Source organism: Thermobia domestica, chromosome 2 (assembly GCF_964235325.1).
Source record: "Thermobia domestica chromosome 2, izTheDome1.hap1.1, whole genome shotgun sequence".
Taxonomy (NCBI): domain Eukaryota; kingdom Metazoa; phylum Arthropoda; class Insecta; order Zygentoma; family Lepismatidae; genus Thermobia; species Thermobia domestica.
This window is the reverse complement of record NC_137455.1, coordinates 315,250,569-315,269,083: the sequence shown is the minus strand read 5'-3', so window position 1 is coordinate 315,269,083 and position 18,515 is coordinate 315,250,569. Positions and strand designations below refer to the sequence as shown.

At 33.8% G+C, this 18,515-nt stretch overlaps 1 protein-coding gene across 1 annotated transcript in view; it reads left to right on the top strand.

Moving 5' to 3' along the window:
• The first annotated feature begins 2,143 nt into the window (after positions 1 to 2,143).
• Positions 2,144 to 18,515, top strand: part of LOC145679840 (brachyurin-like) — a 28,150-nt gene continuing 11,778 nt past the window's right edge. The window contains exons 1-4 of the mRNA XM_081750359.1: positions 2,144 to 2,450; positions 8,246 to 8,297; positions 13,417 to 13,549; positions 15,243 to 15,412. Of these exons, the coding sequence (XP_081606485.1) occupies positions 2,409 to 2,450; positions 8,246 to 8,297; positions 13,417 to 13,549; positions 15,243 to 15,412 (397 nt within the window). The 5' untranslated portion in view covers positions 2,144 to 2,408. The remainder of the gene's footprint in view (positions 2,451 to 8,245; positions 8,298 to 13,416; positions 13,550 to 15,242; positions 15,413 to 18,515) is intronic.

The following is an 18,515-nucleotide window of genomic DNA, read 5'->3' as shown; positions in this document are numbered from 1 at the left end:
TTTGCGCAGCTTTTGCTCCTTTAGCCCTCGAGAAGTCGCGCTGAAAAAGTAACGCGAGTAGTCGCGCGCGGTCAAAAGGACCGCACGAACAAAATGTGTTGTAAATATCGTTTTAAACATTTTTTCTTGTATTAGAAATGTAATTGTGTATATTTTCTCATTAAAAGGGGTTAAAATATTCATTATTATAATATGTTTTACAGTAGTAACTACTAGTGGAACCTACTATTAGACATGTACTGTTTTCTTTTTTATTTCTTATTTGGAATAAAATGTTTTTCTCGTTACATATTTATTTAGATAGATAACTACGCACTGGTTTTATTGAAAATTCTAATTCTGATGACGATCTTTTGTTTTTGTCAACTCTTTGGTTCGTCTAAAATTAGAAATGCAATAGTAAATTAGGAAAATAAATACTATACACACATAACAATAAAACAAAGCTTCAAAACGCATTTTACATTCAATTATAGCTCACTCGGTTAGCATACACCCCTTTGGCGTGGCACTTCCGGTTCGATTCCCGGTGGGAGCTCATGTGGTTCGGATCCCACGTTAAGCAGTAGGTCTACGTCTTACATAGCCTTGATGCTGAAAGGGGCGCTAAATTGAAATCAAATCATATCAAATCAAATTTACATTGAATTACTTTACGGTCCTTTTATTTTGAAACTTCACATATACAACACTACATTGAATTATTCTAGGTTATATTCAAATTTACACTTTTTTTACACTTCGTCGTCGCTTGTTTCGGTCTCTGCTGCGCTGACTACATTCGGGGACTCGCTGGTCATTTCTGAGTTTAAGATCTTCAGACTGGCTCGCTGACTCGTCACTTCAACTTTCGTGTTCACTAACTTCTACATTATATTTTTTGTTATGATCTTTCTCAGACAAAGCTTCCACGAGATAATCATGGCTGATTTATCCGAATGGTCCATTCCTAACATTTCCATCCGTTCTTTTAAGCTGTTCATTTCTAATTTCCTCTTTTTCCATACTTGGTATCAGTTTGTTAACTTTGCCGACCTCTCTTCCATCCATTAAAATAATATTTATGTTTATAAAGCTTAAAACAACTCCAAAGCAAAGGTCATGTGCAGAGCGAAAGACTGAGAAAAAACATTACACGGTTAGTCGCTCGCGGTGGAAAGCACCACAGAGTCACTAAACAATCGCTTGTATTTAAACTAAACAACGGATTAGGGAGTGATTGAGCAGGGATGTTCGGGAAGGTGAGGGGTAAGATTAGGTAGACGGTTGAGTCTGTCCGACAAACAGAGTGGGCACACGATAAAAAATAATTTCCCTGTGGTGCCTTTGACCGCGGCGCGACTACTCGAGGGTTAGAGTAATAAAAATGTAGCGCAATATTTACTCATCTTTGCGACTCAATATCCTATGTCTGATTCAATACCTTTTGCACATTTTCTAGCTTTAACTATCAGCTCCCAAATGACTTTAGGCGCGATACATTGATTTATAATGTACTAGAGCTCTTTCTTCTTTTACTGAGAGGCAGAAAGAAACAGTTAGAAAGAGGGCACAATGAAATGTTTCGTTATACCCAGAAGCATAATAATTCATTTTGTTCACTTTCTAGCAACTAGGAATAATTAACGAACCTCGATAAGTAGTATCAAATGTATACGTACCTGAGTTTCCAAAAGTGACCTAATTTTAATATTACATCTAATTTTCTGCAATATTAGGACTTTAAGTAACTGGGTATTCTAATTATAAGACTGTAAAAAACATTTTATTGCTTTATTTAACATGTCTCCGAAACGTCACGCAACCGATAAATCACAGTTAGTAACTGTTTGCAAAGTAGTATGCGACATCACTATCATTATTCTTGCTACTTTTAGAGACTGAGATGTTTAATTCTGCTAGATATTGAGTAAATCAAATTGTTTCTTGGTGCCTTTTACTTCAATGTGCTCAATTTTCCCTTATATTAAGACATATCAAAAACTTACTGACATGGTGGTTTGGTTAGTGGTTTTCTAAGAAAATTATTCATCTTGCTCTTATCGCTTGGGAATGTTATCACACGAATACGCGTATCTAGAGTCAATAAATGAAACTGTGCTAGTTTCATCAATAATTGTATTTCTAAACTGTTTCCTGTTAGAACACTTGAAAATAGCGGTAATACACTAGACGTGTGAGTGCTTAGCTCGAAACTAAAATGCATAGTAGAGTGCGTGTGTCTTTTGTATAGTACTGCACAGGGACGAATCGAGGATGCCCGAACGCTAATTAACGATGTTATCCGATTCGTTATTTTTTTATAAGCGATAAATACTTTAACTTCTTTACTAACTCGGAATATGTCAGTTATCATTTTTTATATCATAAGCTAAGTGTATAAGGAACGAGCACTAAAGCAACGAAATATGAAGTGTTTGCTTATCTTCTTTTCTCTTTGTCTAACGCAGGTAATTTGTGTCTATTTTTTTATTTATTTGTTTATTTTTAATTTATTGTCTTTTAATAATAAACTTCATAAAGCTTGGTTTTGTCTAAGTAGCACGCCAAAGTAAAGATTTTGCTTCTGTTGTTTGTTAGAGACACGTCTAAATGTTTACACTATCGTTAGAGTTTAACGAATGAAAATGTTCAGAGATGAGACAGATACCAATCGATAGGTCCCACCCAGGTAAACAAAATATTATGCGCGGGAATAAATTCTCATGTACAGATCAATACCTGTAAACCTAAAAATTGACACTGTAAGCTAACCAAGTCACCTATTAAAATGAAACCGATACTGAATTATACCTAAATCGAGCTTTTCATTACGATAATAACAAAGTGACACTATACATTATGCTTAATGAAATATAGTCTGAAATTACGATTAACACTAACACTTCAATTTTTGTTTCTCTACAATATTGTCCAAAGATAAGATATATGTCAATCAATATGTCATAACGAAGTAAATAAAATGAAATGGTTAAATTTTAATGTACAGTTTTATTTCTAGGAAATCAAGAAATACTTCTATGGCGCCCAACAAGTACGATATATCGCTAATTACACAATAATAATTGATTTTTTTCATCACTAGAATGGATGCTTTGTTACTGTTTAGTGAGAGTTTATATTTATTGTATGTATTCTTCTAACGGTGCATATATACTCCAAACAAGACTCACATCATAGTCCTAAAGAAACACGATAGCCCTAACAGTGGCTCACATAGCCATAACAGTGACACAATATCACTAAGAGTGGCACATACATTGATTGTAAATTAAATGCATAAAATGCATATATATATATATATATATATATATATATATATATATATATATATATATATATATATATATATATATATATAAAAGAGAACGTACAAATCCTTTGTTAGTTCATCATAGGTATAAAAATAAACGTATTTATATGCAACCCGCATGACCGTGTCACTCGGCGGGTTAACATAAATGACAGGCGTTATAATGGTTTTTATCATATCACTTGAAAGCGAAAAAGTAAAAATTATCTAAGTAACAAAGTTTATTGCGTTCGGGGGTGACCGCAGCGAAGCGGGGCGGGTTAACATAAATGACAGGCGATATAATGTTAACATTTACTGCAATCTTCTATGGTTTTTATCATATCACTTGAAAGCGAAAAAGTAAAAATTATCTAAGTAACAAAGTTTATTGCGTTCCGGGGTGACCGCAGCGAAGCGGGGTGAACGCTGCTAGTATATATATATATATTATGTGTTTGTGTGTTAATCTCTTCTTTGCAGTAAAGGATTTTTTCTTCTACTTTCTACTTTAGTAAGACGCTACTAGTAGATTTTAGCCGTATCTAACTGTAGTAGACTGAAATAGAACTAAACACAATTCGTAAATATAATAAGCACACAAATAAGGTCATAGGACATAGTAAGGAATTACAAAATGTTGAGAAAACGAAGATTTCTAATTGGAACGAAATACGAATTTGAGTATATTATACAAAACGTTAAATATTTATTCACATTAGACCTCGGAATCAATGACAAAATAAAAACCCGAAAAGGTTGGCATCATTTCGAGACAAAATTCGTGGTGTTAAATGACACTTAAATGGTAAAGTAACACCAAACAATTAAGAGCTCGTAAAAAATATAGGTACTAAAATATTTAAAACTTGCAATAACCTATAATTTGGTTTACTAATCGAATGACAAAAATAAGGGTCCTAATTAACGAAGTGTTTCATTTTACAGTTACTACTTACGATATAAAACTTCTGTAAATTGAAGTTGCAAATTGCACAAACACTATGGAGTGGCGCCTAACGACCCATTCATCATTGTTCAGTAGTAAAAATGAAAGAAAATGATAAACACAAAAGTACTATCACACTTTATTCACATGCAGTTCCATTAGCAGTTTAGAAAGAATTCGAAGTACAAGAAATTCTACAATGAAGATTGTTTTACACTACGCTAGTACTTCATTTTAATTTAAAAAGTTATTCAGGATTCTTGCTCTAATTGAGCGTTTCGGCAGTAAAAGGTGATAACACACAAATGATTGAAATTGAGAAAAACGGAAACGAAATTTTGTGAAAATCTGTACTGAAAACACCATAGAAATATTACACACAAATACAAAATTGGTATCTCCTTTTCAGAATCAACACTGCTACCGACATAATTCAGAGCACATTATTCTTGAAAACCACAGTTTTTTTAAAAAAAAAATATCAGCGTTCAAAGTGTTGGTTATAATGCTTTACGTGAATGGAAATAGGCTCCACATTACCTGAAATCAATATTTAAGCAAAATCATCGTGAGACGTGTCATGGTTATTGCTTTTGTCAGCTACAAGTTGTTTGTAGAATTCAGCATAGAAAGGAGGCACCCATTACAGACAGTCTTGCACGTCCTGAAATTTGCCTGTGTGGGTTAGACGTGGCTCATTGTACTTTGGTTCTAGGAACAATCCTTTGAAAACAAGCCATAAACCTTCCTCTTCACTGGTTTACTTGCGACCAAACATTAGACTGGTTGCAATAGTTTACAAACATAGAGTATAGATCCGAAGCGCAGAACTGCTTCGAGAGTTTCGAGACCCGAGATGTCTCGCAATAGCATTGCTTCCCCTGCTTCTGTTGTCTCCCGTTTTCGAATGGCCCTCGGAAGTTCAGCCATTTTAAAAAGTTAGCACCCGTCATTTCTGTAACTAGAAAGGGATTTTTCTTGTTAGCCTTACGAATAACATCCCTCTAATGATTCGGATTGTAGATATTCTTCACAGTGCCACGTAGGTTATTTTCTTTTATAGCAAAATTACGATCGCTTGCCATCATAGTATGCAATACAACAGGGAACACTTGCATTACTGTTTTAAACTTTTGTGTATGTCCGAGACTCATCAAGAATGAAAGCATGGTCCAGTTATGGTTCTGTCACACACAGTTACCTACTATCACTACTAGTGTATCACCTGAAATGTTTAATTCGTCAATGTATTTTTTCAAACAGCTACTTATTTCGTCCACCCCTATCCCAGCAACTGTATCATTCCAAACATAATAACATTTGTTTTTCCCAGTCATGTACATTGAAATTGAACGTGAAAAGTATTATCTTGTAGATTATGGGTCCAGCAGATAGCTTGGGTGTTGGAAGAGCTTGTTGCAAATCCATGCAGATAACGTAGTGCATTTTTTACTTTGCTTTCTTAGTTTCTCCTCTAGTCAGGCATGAGCAGCCTCCGCTTTCCTGGTGTAGATTTAACGCTTGTTTTATCGCTTTCGTTTCCACCGAGGGTTTGGGTAATGTCCGTAATTTTACGTGAAGTGCATCACACAAGCATGTATCGTTTTTGGAAGCTTTGAAGTGGATGCTAACTTCTTCGGTAAACAATCGGTGATACTTATTAGAAGACACCGGCGTAATCACCTTTCCATGGCAATAGTACTCATTATAATGTTGGTAGCAAAAATTTATGGAATATTAAATAGCCATATAATGTCTTTCCGGGTTATGGTGTCACCTGTAGTGGCTTTAGTACTTGGGCAATGACTCAATATGTTCACGCAATTGGTTGATGTTACTACTAGTGTATTTCGACGAATGATTGCAGTGTTATCCATGGCCATCAACAGGCGCACTAGTTAGTTCATTTCTTGTTACGGTCTTCAAAAGGTGATCAATAGGGTTTCACGAATTTTGTGAGTCATACATGGCCAAGAAGACTTTTCTATAAACTGGAACCTCCGTTTCTCCAGTACGAATATAATACGTAACGGAGTAGTTCCTCTTAATGGGATGTGTTGTATAATGTCCCTTGACAGGGTATGACTACATTTGTCCAAACAGATAAGTATTCTGTTTGTTATGATCACCCATCTGCCAAAACGTTTGAAATACGGTAAATACGGTACCATTGTTTCGCAACATTTCAGAGGAGAGCCGCAGTGTGTTTCTATTTCCCTTACACTCTTTTTCGTTTCTTTTCCTCTATACTGAACATATTCTACTCCACTACATTTCTTATTTTACCTGCCTCTTGCTTGGATCCTCACCTTTTTTCATTTTTGTAAGAATTCTGTAACGAACAAACACTCGTATTAGCTATTTTGGACACGGGGATAGAAATTCCACAGCATGTAAACCACCATAACTCACGAAGTCGTTTCTGAAGAAATGCCATTTATTTCACAAATATCATCTGTACAGAGTCTTGTATATTAGCTTTTACTATGTTCATAACATTCGTTTTATCAATGCCACTTATCTATGAAAGACTCGTACAACCTTTAGTTCGTACCCATATCGTGTGCACGTAAAAACTGACAACCAATCGATACAAGTATTCAGCTCAGATTTATTGTTTACAATATTCATAAACACTTAACTGGCTCTCAATATTCTTTTCAGATGAGTACTTTCATTGGGCATATAATTCGGATCAACGTCACTGTCGTAACTAAAGTCCACAATCGAAGAATGTACATCTCTTCTAAAACATCACTTGATGCAGCATGCGACAGAACACTTTCCGCCATCTTAATGTGGCTTCCCAGGTTTTACATGGAGGGTGATGTGGGTTGCATTGATTAGGCCATGCATTTCTGCCATCTCCAATCAACCGAATGAAATGTACCATTCCCCACCACCAGAAAGTCATGCAAAACTCATTCGAAACTGATTACTCAATTTCGACCGGAATGTAGGTTATCGCGTTTTACTCCCGACCCTTTTAGTTATCAAGAACTTCTTAAGTTTTTCATGCAAAATACTATGTGCCTGTTAGATAGAATACGCTTCAGACGAGAAAATGATCTTTCTATGTATACAAATATCGCTGGAACATACTGAAAACAAATAGTTTGGGAAGAATTCATGTCATTGTATTTAATTAAAAACTTAAATCATTTTCGTACTCCAAAAAACTAGGGGGCCTAGGCTCTCCCGGACCAGGGTTAAATCCACCATTGTGTGCGCGCTCTTGTCAGTAGGTACAACATCCAGATCAATGACAGTATTATTGAAGGTTTTCAGAGAACTAGATAAGGCTTTTTTTGTCAAGCTTGGTAATAGCCTCTGGTAACTTTCCTATATGTATTACAATGAAAGGTAGATCCTTTTTCAAAGAATTCTTTCTAAACAAACTTCGAACAATCTTAAATGAAGACGCATCATCTTCACGGAAAGCTCCAATGATTTTTTGATAGATTCGAAGTTCTAAGCATGAATAGCTGTAATCCATGTACCCATTCTCGTTAAAATGGGTTGTGGTGGGAGCAGAAGTTTAGGGGTAGTTACAGAAAAGCACTGGTTAGCGAGGAAACTTTCCGAAAGATCTTCTCCAAATACGACAAAAGAAGGTTAGCATTGGGAAAATGAGAATTACTTCCTCTGAAATACGTACTATGCTGTGTTCAATAATATCACTGCTACTATCACTGAATACTATGTGGTATTAAATACCATCTCTGCAAGTTATTTAAATAATGACTCAATATGAGTAATTCCGAAAATTAAATTTTGTACATTTTCACCACATTAACCAATTAAGGTAACTTCCTGTTGGGAAGTCTTTGTTTCTTGAATAGTAATCAAGTGCCTAAGATAAACTTGTTTCTTTGATAGTGTGTTATCTTACAAAATTGGACAAGGAATGTGACAGGCACATATTTTATTTATTCAAATATAAATGTCTTCTAATGATACCAGCACATACATTACTTTTTTAAAAAATAGTATTGTTGTTACAGGAAATGTTTGCTACTTCAGACTTCGTAACACCTCTAAGTAGAAAGAGGGGAGGTAAGTAAACATCTTTGCACATCTATTCTAAGTCAAGTACTATGTCATTATATGCGTATGACTTAAAAGCAAAATAATATTTTAATTACTAAGACATAGGCTAATTAGTTCCATAAAACTTTATTTTTAGGTTAGCAAAAATGCGTATAATAATGTATGTGTACAGAAATTTATATGACAAAATATTAATAGTACATATTTTTCAAGACACGAATAATAGCAATATTATGAAAAAATCAATATTTCTAACGCCTTAGACTCTGCGTGATACTGTATAAGCTTTATAATACAGAATTCATAATGGGTTTGGAGTACATTCTAGGAAAGGTGGTTCACTGTCCCAGTACTTTGAACTTGAGTGTTAGCTTAAAAGTTTACCAACAAAAACTGAAATGGCAAATCAATGTTGTTAGAAATTTAATGCAAATTACACCAAATGTGGGAAAATTATAAGCTATTTAAATAAAGGACCCTTTGATACAAAGAGCTCAAAATTGAAATGCCGAATTTTTGCAAAACTTGATGCTATCAGGAAGGTATAGGACTGACACAACATGAAAAAATATAATTTGCGAAATAAAGTAATTATCATGGCAGACGGGGGCAAAATATCAAAAAAAAAAATATATATTGGAGTATATGGCATATGAAAAATGGCTTTGTTTTAGGTATTTTAGGCTCAGTCTAGGAAGCTGGATTTTAGACAGCGTGTAAAGCATAAACACCGGCAATAATAGTTAATAACTACGGTGGAGACTTTTACAGTTTCCGACTACTGTGCCGGACAAAAAGTAAGAAATCGAGAATGTTTACTTGCGGCGTATAGGAGAATATGTCGCTGAAAATAATGTTCCCATCACTTCATCTTTCGGAAAGAACCATCGGATCAAAGACCTACCGTTAGACAGAATACCACCAAATAAGCAACATCATCATCGCAGCAGCGCAGTGTATAGCTAGTGTAGGGAGAGAGGATATTGAAATCGTAATAACCTGGAATAACGGAAAACAATAATAGACATCGTATCAGTCAATTACGTTATTTACTGCGAATTGAATCTGCGGTGTAGCTACAGAATGTTTACAGTGTCTGTTTACAGGACTGTGCGTCTAATTTTTTTTTTTTCAATCTGAGAATGACCATTTCAAAGTGACATTGTTGTGATATGACGGTACGTTAATGAGGATATTCTATTGCTGATTCGTTTCGTACAATTGTTTGTAACATTTATTGTGAGAATGGCGAGTGCTCAGCCATCAAGATGTGGAATATGTGGAAAATGGTTTCTACGCAAACGGAAACGAGCCATTGGAGGTCAAATGGAGTTACAGGTTGTAAGGTACTTGCGTGGTTCGCTTGAGAAATCTTTCTGTTTGTAGTAGAAGTTAATTATCTCTGTACAAATTGTTGGTACAGAGAGTTGCTAAAGAAAGTTCCAGTGGCTTGTGGTGCTTGTGACGAAACTGTTTCGGCTGAAGCGGATATGATTAGTTGTGGTGTACAAACAGAAGCCTGTTCATACGCTATTGATGTTACGTGTGTTTCGGGCAATGACCTTTTTGCTTTTACAGGTATAAAAAACAAATAGTTTATTCATCTTCATCAGTTCTGTTCCAATTTGCGACCAAGTGCCAACACGAGTGTAGATAACAGATTGACAATGCTCCTCATGAAATTGCGACATGATTTGTCAAACAGCTTCCTAGCTGCACTATTTAAATACAAAGACAAAAGTGAAGTTTGTAGAGCACTGCAATTTGTTCAGGAGGTTTTCATAGAAAGGTTTTATTCCCACTGTTCTAGGTATTAAAGCATAGATCGCAATCTAGCTCTTACCAAAGTTCCGGAGTGGAGTAGACAATTATTTGAAATTCCAGCAAATAAACTTGTTTTAATTATGTATTGTACTTACATATATACTGAAAAGTCAAATAATTACATTGTTCAGAGGCGCTTATACAGTGTACAGAAATGTCGTCCTCTTGTAAAGCAAATGATGATTGTCACACCGTCTGGGTTTATTGTTGATGTTATAGTTCCATTCCTTGGTGGAAATAACGATGCTAACCTTACCTACTGTTTGTTCAGAGATGCTGCTAATAATTTACACGACTTCATAGAGCCTGGTAACTGCGTACTGGTCGATCGAGGATTTCGAGATTCCATACCTGCATTGCAGGATGCAGGAATACTTGCCAACATGCTCTCATTCAAAAGGGTTCAAAACAACATGAAGCAGAAGATGCAAACTTTTCCCGTGTAATCACGAAACGCAGATGGCCAATAGAAACCAAAAATGGGCACATCAAAATGAAGTTCAAAATGCTCAGAAATAGAGTCCTCATAGCAGCGTTGTCACATATTCGTTCATTTCTTCTGATTGCTTGCGGAATGGAAAATCAGATTGCAGCACCCCTAACTAAATATTCCGATGACTTGCAAGAAGTTGCTACTATGTTATCACATGCTAATCTACCAATCATCTGCAACTAAAGCTTACTGATTCGGGAGACGTTACTAGGTGGACATAACAGGTTTGGAAACCATATGATGCTACTTCATTCATGAATTTCCTCGTATAACTACTAATGATTTATATAAAATAATATTAGGTATCTACCAAATCGAGGCCTACGCAGCTGAACATGTGAAAAGTGCTGACTGCTTCGCCTTATTTTATAATGCATTATTCCCAACATTTTAAAGTTTAAAATGCAATTGCATGTGCAATCCTTACGTTACGTTCTTTTTGTAGAATTTGATAACACCCAGGTTTTGTCAATATCCATCTTTGGTTGGTATTGTAAGTGCCCAAGTGGAGCAAGGGTTCTTGACTGTCGTTCCCATATCGTCTTTGTTTTATGGTACTTGGCAATAGGCAGGTACACCTCATTTACTTTACCTGCTGCCCACTTAAATAATCTTTAGGTTGGCACCAAAGACTTGAGTGTTTGATATCACCGAGTTGGTATGAACATCTTTGCAATCAGTGTCAATTTGTTTCATCCATGTGTTACAAGGATTATACAACGTTTTCCTTTTTATGTTTGGTTTGAGTTCGATTAGTCAGTTTTGTACGACAAGACCGCAAAGAAGAGACAAATTTCAGTTGGTGTAAACTATATTTGTAGTCAGTGTAATTTTGATTTATCCATGTGTCATACGGATTATGAAGTGTTTTCGTTTTTCCATTTGGTTTGCTGTCAATTAGTCATATTTTATATGTACGACCAGAACCCGAAGAAAATATTAATTTAATTAATATCAGCTGCTACTTCTCTCCATGGATAACAATGCTCCATTTCACACATTTTGTCCGAGACATTAGTCGGAAACTATAAAAGTTTCCACCGTGGTCAGTGGTTATGCTTTACACGCTGTTCAAACCTCAGATCTCTGTTCTGAACCCAAAGAACCTAAAATAAAATCCATCTGTCACATGTAGCTTCCCATATACTCCATAATAAAATATTTGGTATTTTGCCCTCGTCTGCCATGATAATTACTTTATTTCGGAAACTATAATTTTTCATGATGTGTCAGCCTTATACCTTCCTGATGGCACCAGATATTTTCAAAAATTCGACACTTCAATTTTGAGCTCCTTCTGTCAAGGGGTCCTTTGTTTTATTTTTAAATAAACTTTCTTATGAACAATGTTTATACATGAAATAAGTTGTTCTCTCAAAGTTCGTGTTTTCTTACAGTTGTGAGAAATGTCTAACAAAGAAATAAGAGAATTAATGAAACAAAGTATAGATAAAATAAACCACGTAAGATACATGTAACCAGTAATTAAGATAAATCATTTTGTTCATAGTATACTAAAGGAAGTCATGCTCTTTAAAATACAATTTACTTTTAAATGTTCCTAATCAGCCATGAAATGAGCGAATAATACAATGTTTGTATAAAATAATAACGGAGAACCGATATCAGCACTTATTATTAGCTATTGGATAAGATGCGACAACTAGTAAGCATTTCTGTCACACAGTGGATGTAATATTTGTTTATTTGAAAATGCCATGTGACTGCATCCTAGAAGGAATTGCTCACGCAAATACTTGAAGAATGGATAAATCTTAAAATTGAATACTATACTAGAATGAAAATTAGAAGTAGATTTGTCCTATCTCATTTTTTGGTTGTAGTTTACACCCCTTTCAGCACCGCGTACGATATATAAACTTACGGTTTCAGAGATGCGAATGTTTTTGTACTTCAATAGATTTTTATTGATATAAACTTAACATCTAGTGTTTGGCACGAACGTTACATGAATAGGGCTACTTTAACTAAGATATTATCCAAGACTTATTCATTCCATGCAAGAAAGCAATGCAGAGAAAGCAAATCTTTCGAGGTAGCAGTTAAAAAGTCCAAAATTGAAATTTTGTAATACTTGTGTATTCTAAATTACTATTAACGATTGGTATTACACCATTACGTATAATCTGTGAATGCAACTCTTCTTTAGACTAAAACCACCTAATCTCAAAATATTAAACACAACCAACATACCATTGAACTCTTTATCCGAGTGTGTTGATATAAAGGGCAAATATTCTTTGCAAATATTGGTGGCTTCAGAGTTATTCATGAGAGGAGTGACATCGATAATGGCGGTTGACCCTGTTCCTACTTCGTACTTCCAGGCCACACCAATCACTGTACTTGTAGCAGTTGGAGGTTATTTCGAGACTGGATTTTAGGCCACCTGTGATTTTTTTTAAAGTTGATCTTAACAGAACAGATCTGTGATGGTAGTCATACGTTAGAAAACGTCCAGCCAGAGCATGTGAACAAATATAGCAACAAATAATTGATTGCGTTATGTTGGGAATTCTCTTATGGACATCAATGCGATTACAGTCTTTGATCGTTCTTCATTCGTATATACTGTAGATGCTAATATCCATAATTGTTTTCTAAATATTGTTTTCGTATTACTCGGTAGGAACGTGACTTTGTGACTACATTATAGTTTGGAAGAAACACAACCATGTGAACACAAATACTTCTATCTAAAGGTTGACAGTAAACACAATATGATGTCTATACAGGAATAATTAAAGAATTATTTTAAATTATCTTATTTCTTTATTTTCTGAAAAGCTGACAGAATTGCTGGCGGTCATTTTGCTGAACGTGGCCAATTTCCATTTATGGTTGCTTTCCCAGTGGACTGCTGTTACTGTGGAGCTACGCTTCTCAGTGAACAATGGGTTTTAACGGCTGGACATTGTGTGTAAGTTTATATAAATATAAAAGATATGCATTATTGTTCACAGTAGGAGACTACGCACTTTTAAGTTGTCTTACACAGTCATACTTAAGCTAAAACAGTAACAATATATTATAAATAATATTATTTAATTCAAACAGTGATGTATTCTGTCATGTTTTCGGTTTTTACTGTGTCCTCTTGGTAAATATATAGCTTTATATAAGTTATTTTTGAAATATCTTAGTAAAATAATAGAATATTAAGTAAGATAATAAACAAATCAAAACATAAACAACCACTGTACTATTGTAGAACATATCTTTCAAGAATAAAACTAGGTAATGATAGCAGGTTTGAATACTTCAGAAACATTTATAAACCAAAATTTTGGATATCAACTGTTTCTTTGATTTAAATTCTCTGGGGTCTGTGAACAGTAGAATAAACGAGACAGTCCAAAAGTTAATGAAGAGTAAAGTCTGGTATGACACAATATTAGTACCACGTATTGGTAGCTTGTCTTCCATTATTCACAATTGCTTTACCCATAACGATCGGAAGCTGAAATAACTAAAACCAACTCTAAATAAATAAGTAAATGGAGTAATGTTTGGTATGAAATAATGGTTATATATACTCACATTAGAAAAACTGTAGAAGAAATGTAATTAAAGTAGTATCATTAACATCCCCAGTCCCTAGAACAGCGTTTTTTAACCGGTGTGCCGTAAATGAGCCCTTGGTGTGCAGCGAGGAATCGAAACAAAATTATTAATTTTATAGCAATAAAATTGCAAAACGTAGGGAAAGATTGTATTTCACATTACTACGAACCTCTACTATGAATCTACAGTTTTAAGTTTCATACCGGGTTACTGTTCTGTACATTTCTAATGTTCAAAAAAGTATTTGTTAGAATTGTTATGACCATTATTGCTTCTTTATTCTTGCAGACTATTTCGTAACTTGAAAATTTAAAATATAATTCAATCCTTTCGACAAATTATCTACATTTGTGTTTTAAAAGTAAAAGAGATTTGTTAGTTCGTTATTTAGTGATATTTCTTCTTAGTAAAATGTTGGATACAGTTTTTTTAAAAAAAAAGAAAGCGTATTTTTAAAAATATGAGTCCAATATTTCATTGCAATTGTTTTCTATTTTTAAATTAGAATAAAAAATAAGCATAATGATTTACCAAGGAGGAAAACCCAGTGAAGGAGCTTTCTGTTCTGTGAGAAGATTCATAATCACAGAAAAAATACCACTGTGTTTTATATTTATAAATAATAATATCTATAAGTGTGCCGTGAGAATCCAAGTAACACATGTAGTGTGCCGCAAGTTGAAAAAAGGTTTGGAAACGCTACCCTACAAGATCTAGGCATACAACTTGAATACAAAAAATTGACAGGCTAACAAAACAGAAACACTGTATATCAAAGATGTATGATCTAGCCGAGCCATTGTGCAATTAATTAGTTGTCTACTACAGAGAAAGAAGTATCATCTTTAGGATTCCTAATTCGACTAGTAACTTTTACCGTATCTATACTCTCTCACTGAATGTAATCTTCCTCTTACAAATTAGTATTATCTAAATTATAAAAATAACAATTAACATAAATGTTGAATTGTCTTTCTATTAAACAGACCATTTAAAATATGTATACATTTAAACATTTGTGTACATTTAAACATTCGTGTATATTTTAGAAAGAGCAATGAATTCACTTTAACGTTGGGAGCTCTTGATCCATATGAACCTGATAAGGAACCAGGATCTTTGGTTATCACTGGGAATGAAACCTATTTCGCTCCTTTCTATTTCTTCCCAGATAATGATTTAGCTCTTCTCAAACTTCCAGAACCAATCAATTTTACAGGTAATAATTTTTACTTGCTATTAAGGAAAATTAATTTTTAATTCATTAAATTTGTACAGCAATTTACTATCAAAAATGGAATTCCTCTTTTCTGTAACAAACTACAATCTAGTGGTTCCTACATCCTAGAAGTGGGTTGTAAAATCAGTGAAGTGCCTTTGACTTTTAGCTATACTGTATTGTATTTTCTATACATGGTACATTAATTAATAAGAAAATAACATTTTAAGTGCTGACCTTCCGAGAATGCTGGCCTTATCCTGTATGTTTTAAGCAATCAAATCTCGAAACCTTCAAGTGCAAAAATTATGTAGTATTATACATTGACAGACAGTTTGACACTCCCCCTTTGTGTTCAAATATTACAAAAGCTTATGTTCCAACAATAATAAGGCAACATTGGTAAGTACATTATGTATTTCATTACAAATTATTAAAAAATATTAAAAACTAGAGGAAATATATAATATATATAAAGAAAGCATGTTTACTAAATTTCAGTTACTTTACCTGCTTAGAATATGTTTTTTTTTAAATTAGTTACATTTTCAACGTCTGAACTGCACTATATTGTATAAATTTATAATTTATAATTTTTTCTTGAAGTCGACGAAAGTTTGTATTGAAAGTGTGTCTTTTGATGTGGAAGTTTATACGTAAAGGATTCCCTGGGATCAATCCAGTAAAAGCAGAACATGGTATTCCCATATATCAGCTCCTAGATTCACCAATAATTTTCATGAATTCATAAAGGAATATTCAGTTGCTCATTGTTTTGTTCTACAGTACGCAAGAATTGACCAACAGCATTAGAAAAATATGAAATATTTCCCCATTACCAGTCACTTTTGCTAAAATTCTAATTCAAATTAAGGCGTATAACATGGTCCGACAGGCTTTTTCTTTGCTTTTTTGCCGTAAAACAACATGTACATTGCTTCCACACAACAGACGCCAACAAAAAGGAGGGAAAGTTCGTAAATCATTTAATGACAAAATTTTGATTTATAAAAACCAACAAACATTTCAAAATAGGTAACTTCATACAAGCATGAAGGTAAACTGATAAAAGAAATGCTCAGTGGAAACACTTATTTATGCGTGGTTCGCAATGTATAGATGTTCCACCCTCCGTATATATATAAGCGATTAGCACGTAAAATGTTAAATATTGAAAGTGTTCAGCTGATATTTTTTACACTTACCATTTTCATTAACTTAAAGTAAGTGAAGTTTCAGTGACCTGTTTTTCTTCTCTCCTATGTAAAATAAATTAAACTTAGGGGAAGTGAGCTTCTTCAATTTTCTCGGCATGTTGTAGTATGTCCGCAAACCTCTCTGTATGCCTGCACTATTAATTCAGCCAAAAGTGTACTTTCTTTGGAGTTTCTGAATTTTAATCTATTGTTGTGTTGGCATCGACCAGAGGTAATAAGGAATTTATATTGGAAATTTACTTGTATAAACTGACAAAATTATTTTCCTCGAGGTTTAGGTAAAAATATTAAGACCTTATGTAACATGGAATACATTTCCTTCGAGCATCCTAATCCTGCAAATAGGTATACAGTTGAACTCGTCAAAAATCTCACCTTCAAATTTGAAAAGATTTTCCCCATTGTAACTCGTAAAAAGATATTCCATTTTGTTTTAAGATTTCAATTCCAAAGGAATGAATGGAATCAGTTAACCACCACCAAACTCGAAATAATCAAAATAACTTTTCATAGGGTGTAATCTTTACGCTGGAAATTTAGCTTAGTCGTAACATACCTACTACCAATGTGGGATTGATTTATAGACTCCACTCACACACAGGGTGTATTAATGGTTGTTTCCACTTTAGAAGAACGAATACATTCTCCTTAACGTTTGAAGTTCATTGAAATTACTACTTTCATTTAAAAACATAAGAATTTTCTTTAAAGCTTAAAAACTATCATTCAGTGTTTCTTCCAGCCATATTTTTGGGGATACAACGCTCCCAAAATTAAGCCAAACCCAGGAGCTAAGAAAAATTAAATTCCTATTCCCAATATACAGAGTGACTCAAAAGTAAGTATACAGTCCCGTCCCATATTTTATATAATTTCTTATTGTTATCAACAGTTGGACCTAGTTTTTTATTATTTGTTCTTAGCGTTCTTTTTACTTATAACTTAAGCCCTGAACAGCCGAAGCAAATAAATCCATAAATTAGAATATTATACTTGATCAATGCAGGGGTAAAATAATGCCTGAGTGCAGTTTTCTCATATTTTGAGTTTGATCCCAAGGACAAACTTTTCTGAAATAAAACCTGCTTTCATCATATTCATGTGTTTATCTTCTAAGATATAATAGTGATTACATACCAAAGTTGTGTGACGAAAAGTTTATTTTAAGAATAGCACAACTTTTTTCACTGAACACATTACAAAACACTAGTCTTTAATTGTTGATAAATTTTTAATCGATGAAACCATCCAATTTATTCGTTCGTTATGATGAGTATTTAGATAACAACAATTTAAAATTATTGCAAATTGCATGTGTCTCCTAAGTAGTGAATTTGTTAATGTAGTTAATGTGATTAATACAGGTGTTAGATGCTGGAAACGAAATATCAAACAAACACAGACTTTAGTACGAACTTAACGTATTAAAAGTAAATACACAAAACATGTATTTGGACAATGAATATATATATTAGAACTTTAAAATGTTTCTTTAATGTTACGTACGTCAATTTTGGTTTATATTCTATACAGTAAACGCAGCAATTTTTTTGGATGTAAATGATATAGAGCCTTTCATAAAGGACAACAAATTACAGCCAGAACACTATTGAAAACGAACGGTTGTACGATTCAATTTTTATATACTGTATACTTGAAATAAAATATTTATTTGGAAAGAAAATGGGGAAAAGCATTTAATGCTATTAAATAATTAAATAAATTAATTAACGATTGCATTTATCACTCATACGACGTACAGTTCATGGATAAACATCCTTTATTTACAATAGAGGTGCATATTAATGAGCCCTAAAGGAAAGTCGATTATTTTTCTAAAACTCTATAATGTCGGAGAGTATTATTAGAAGGCAAAATAAGTTAAG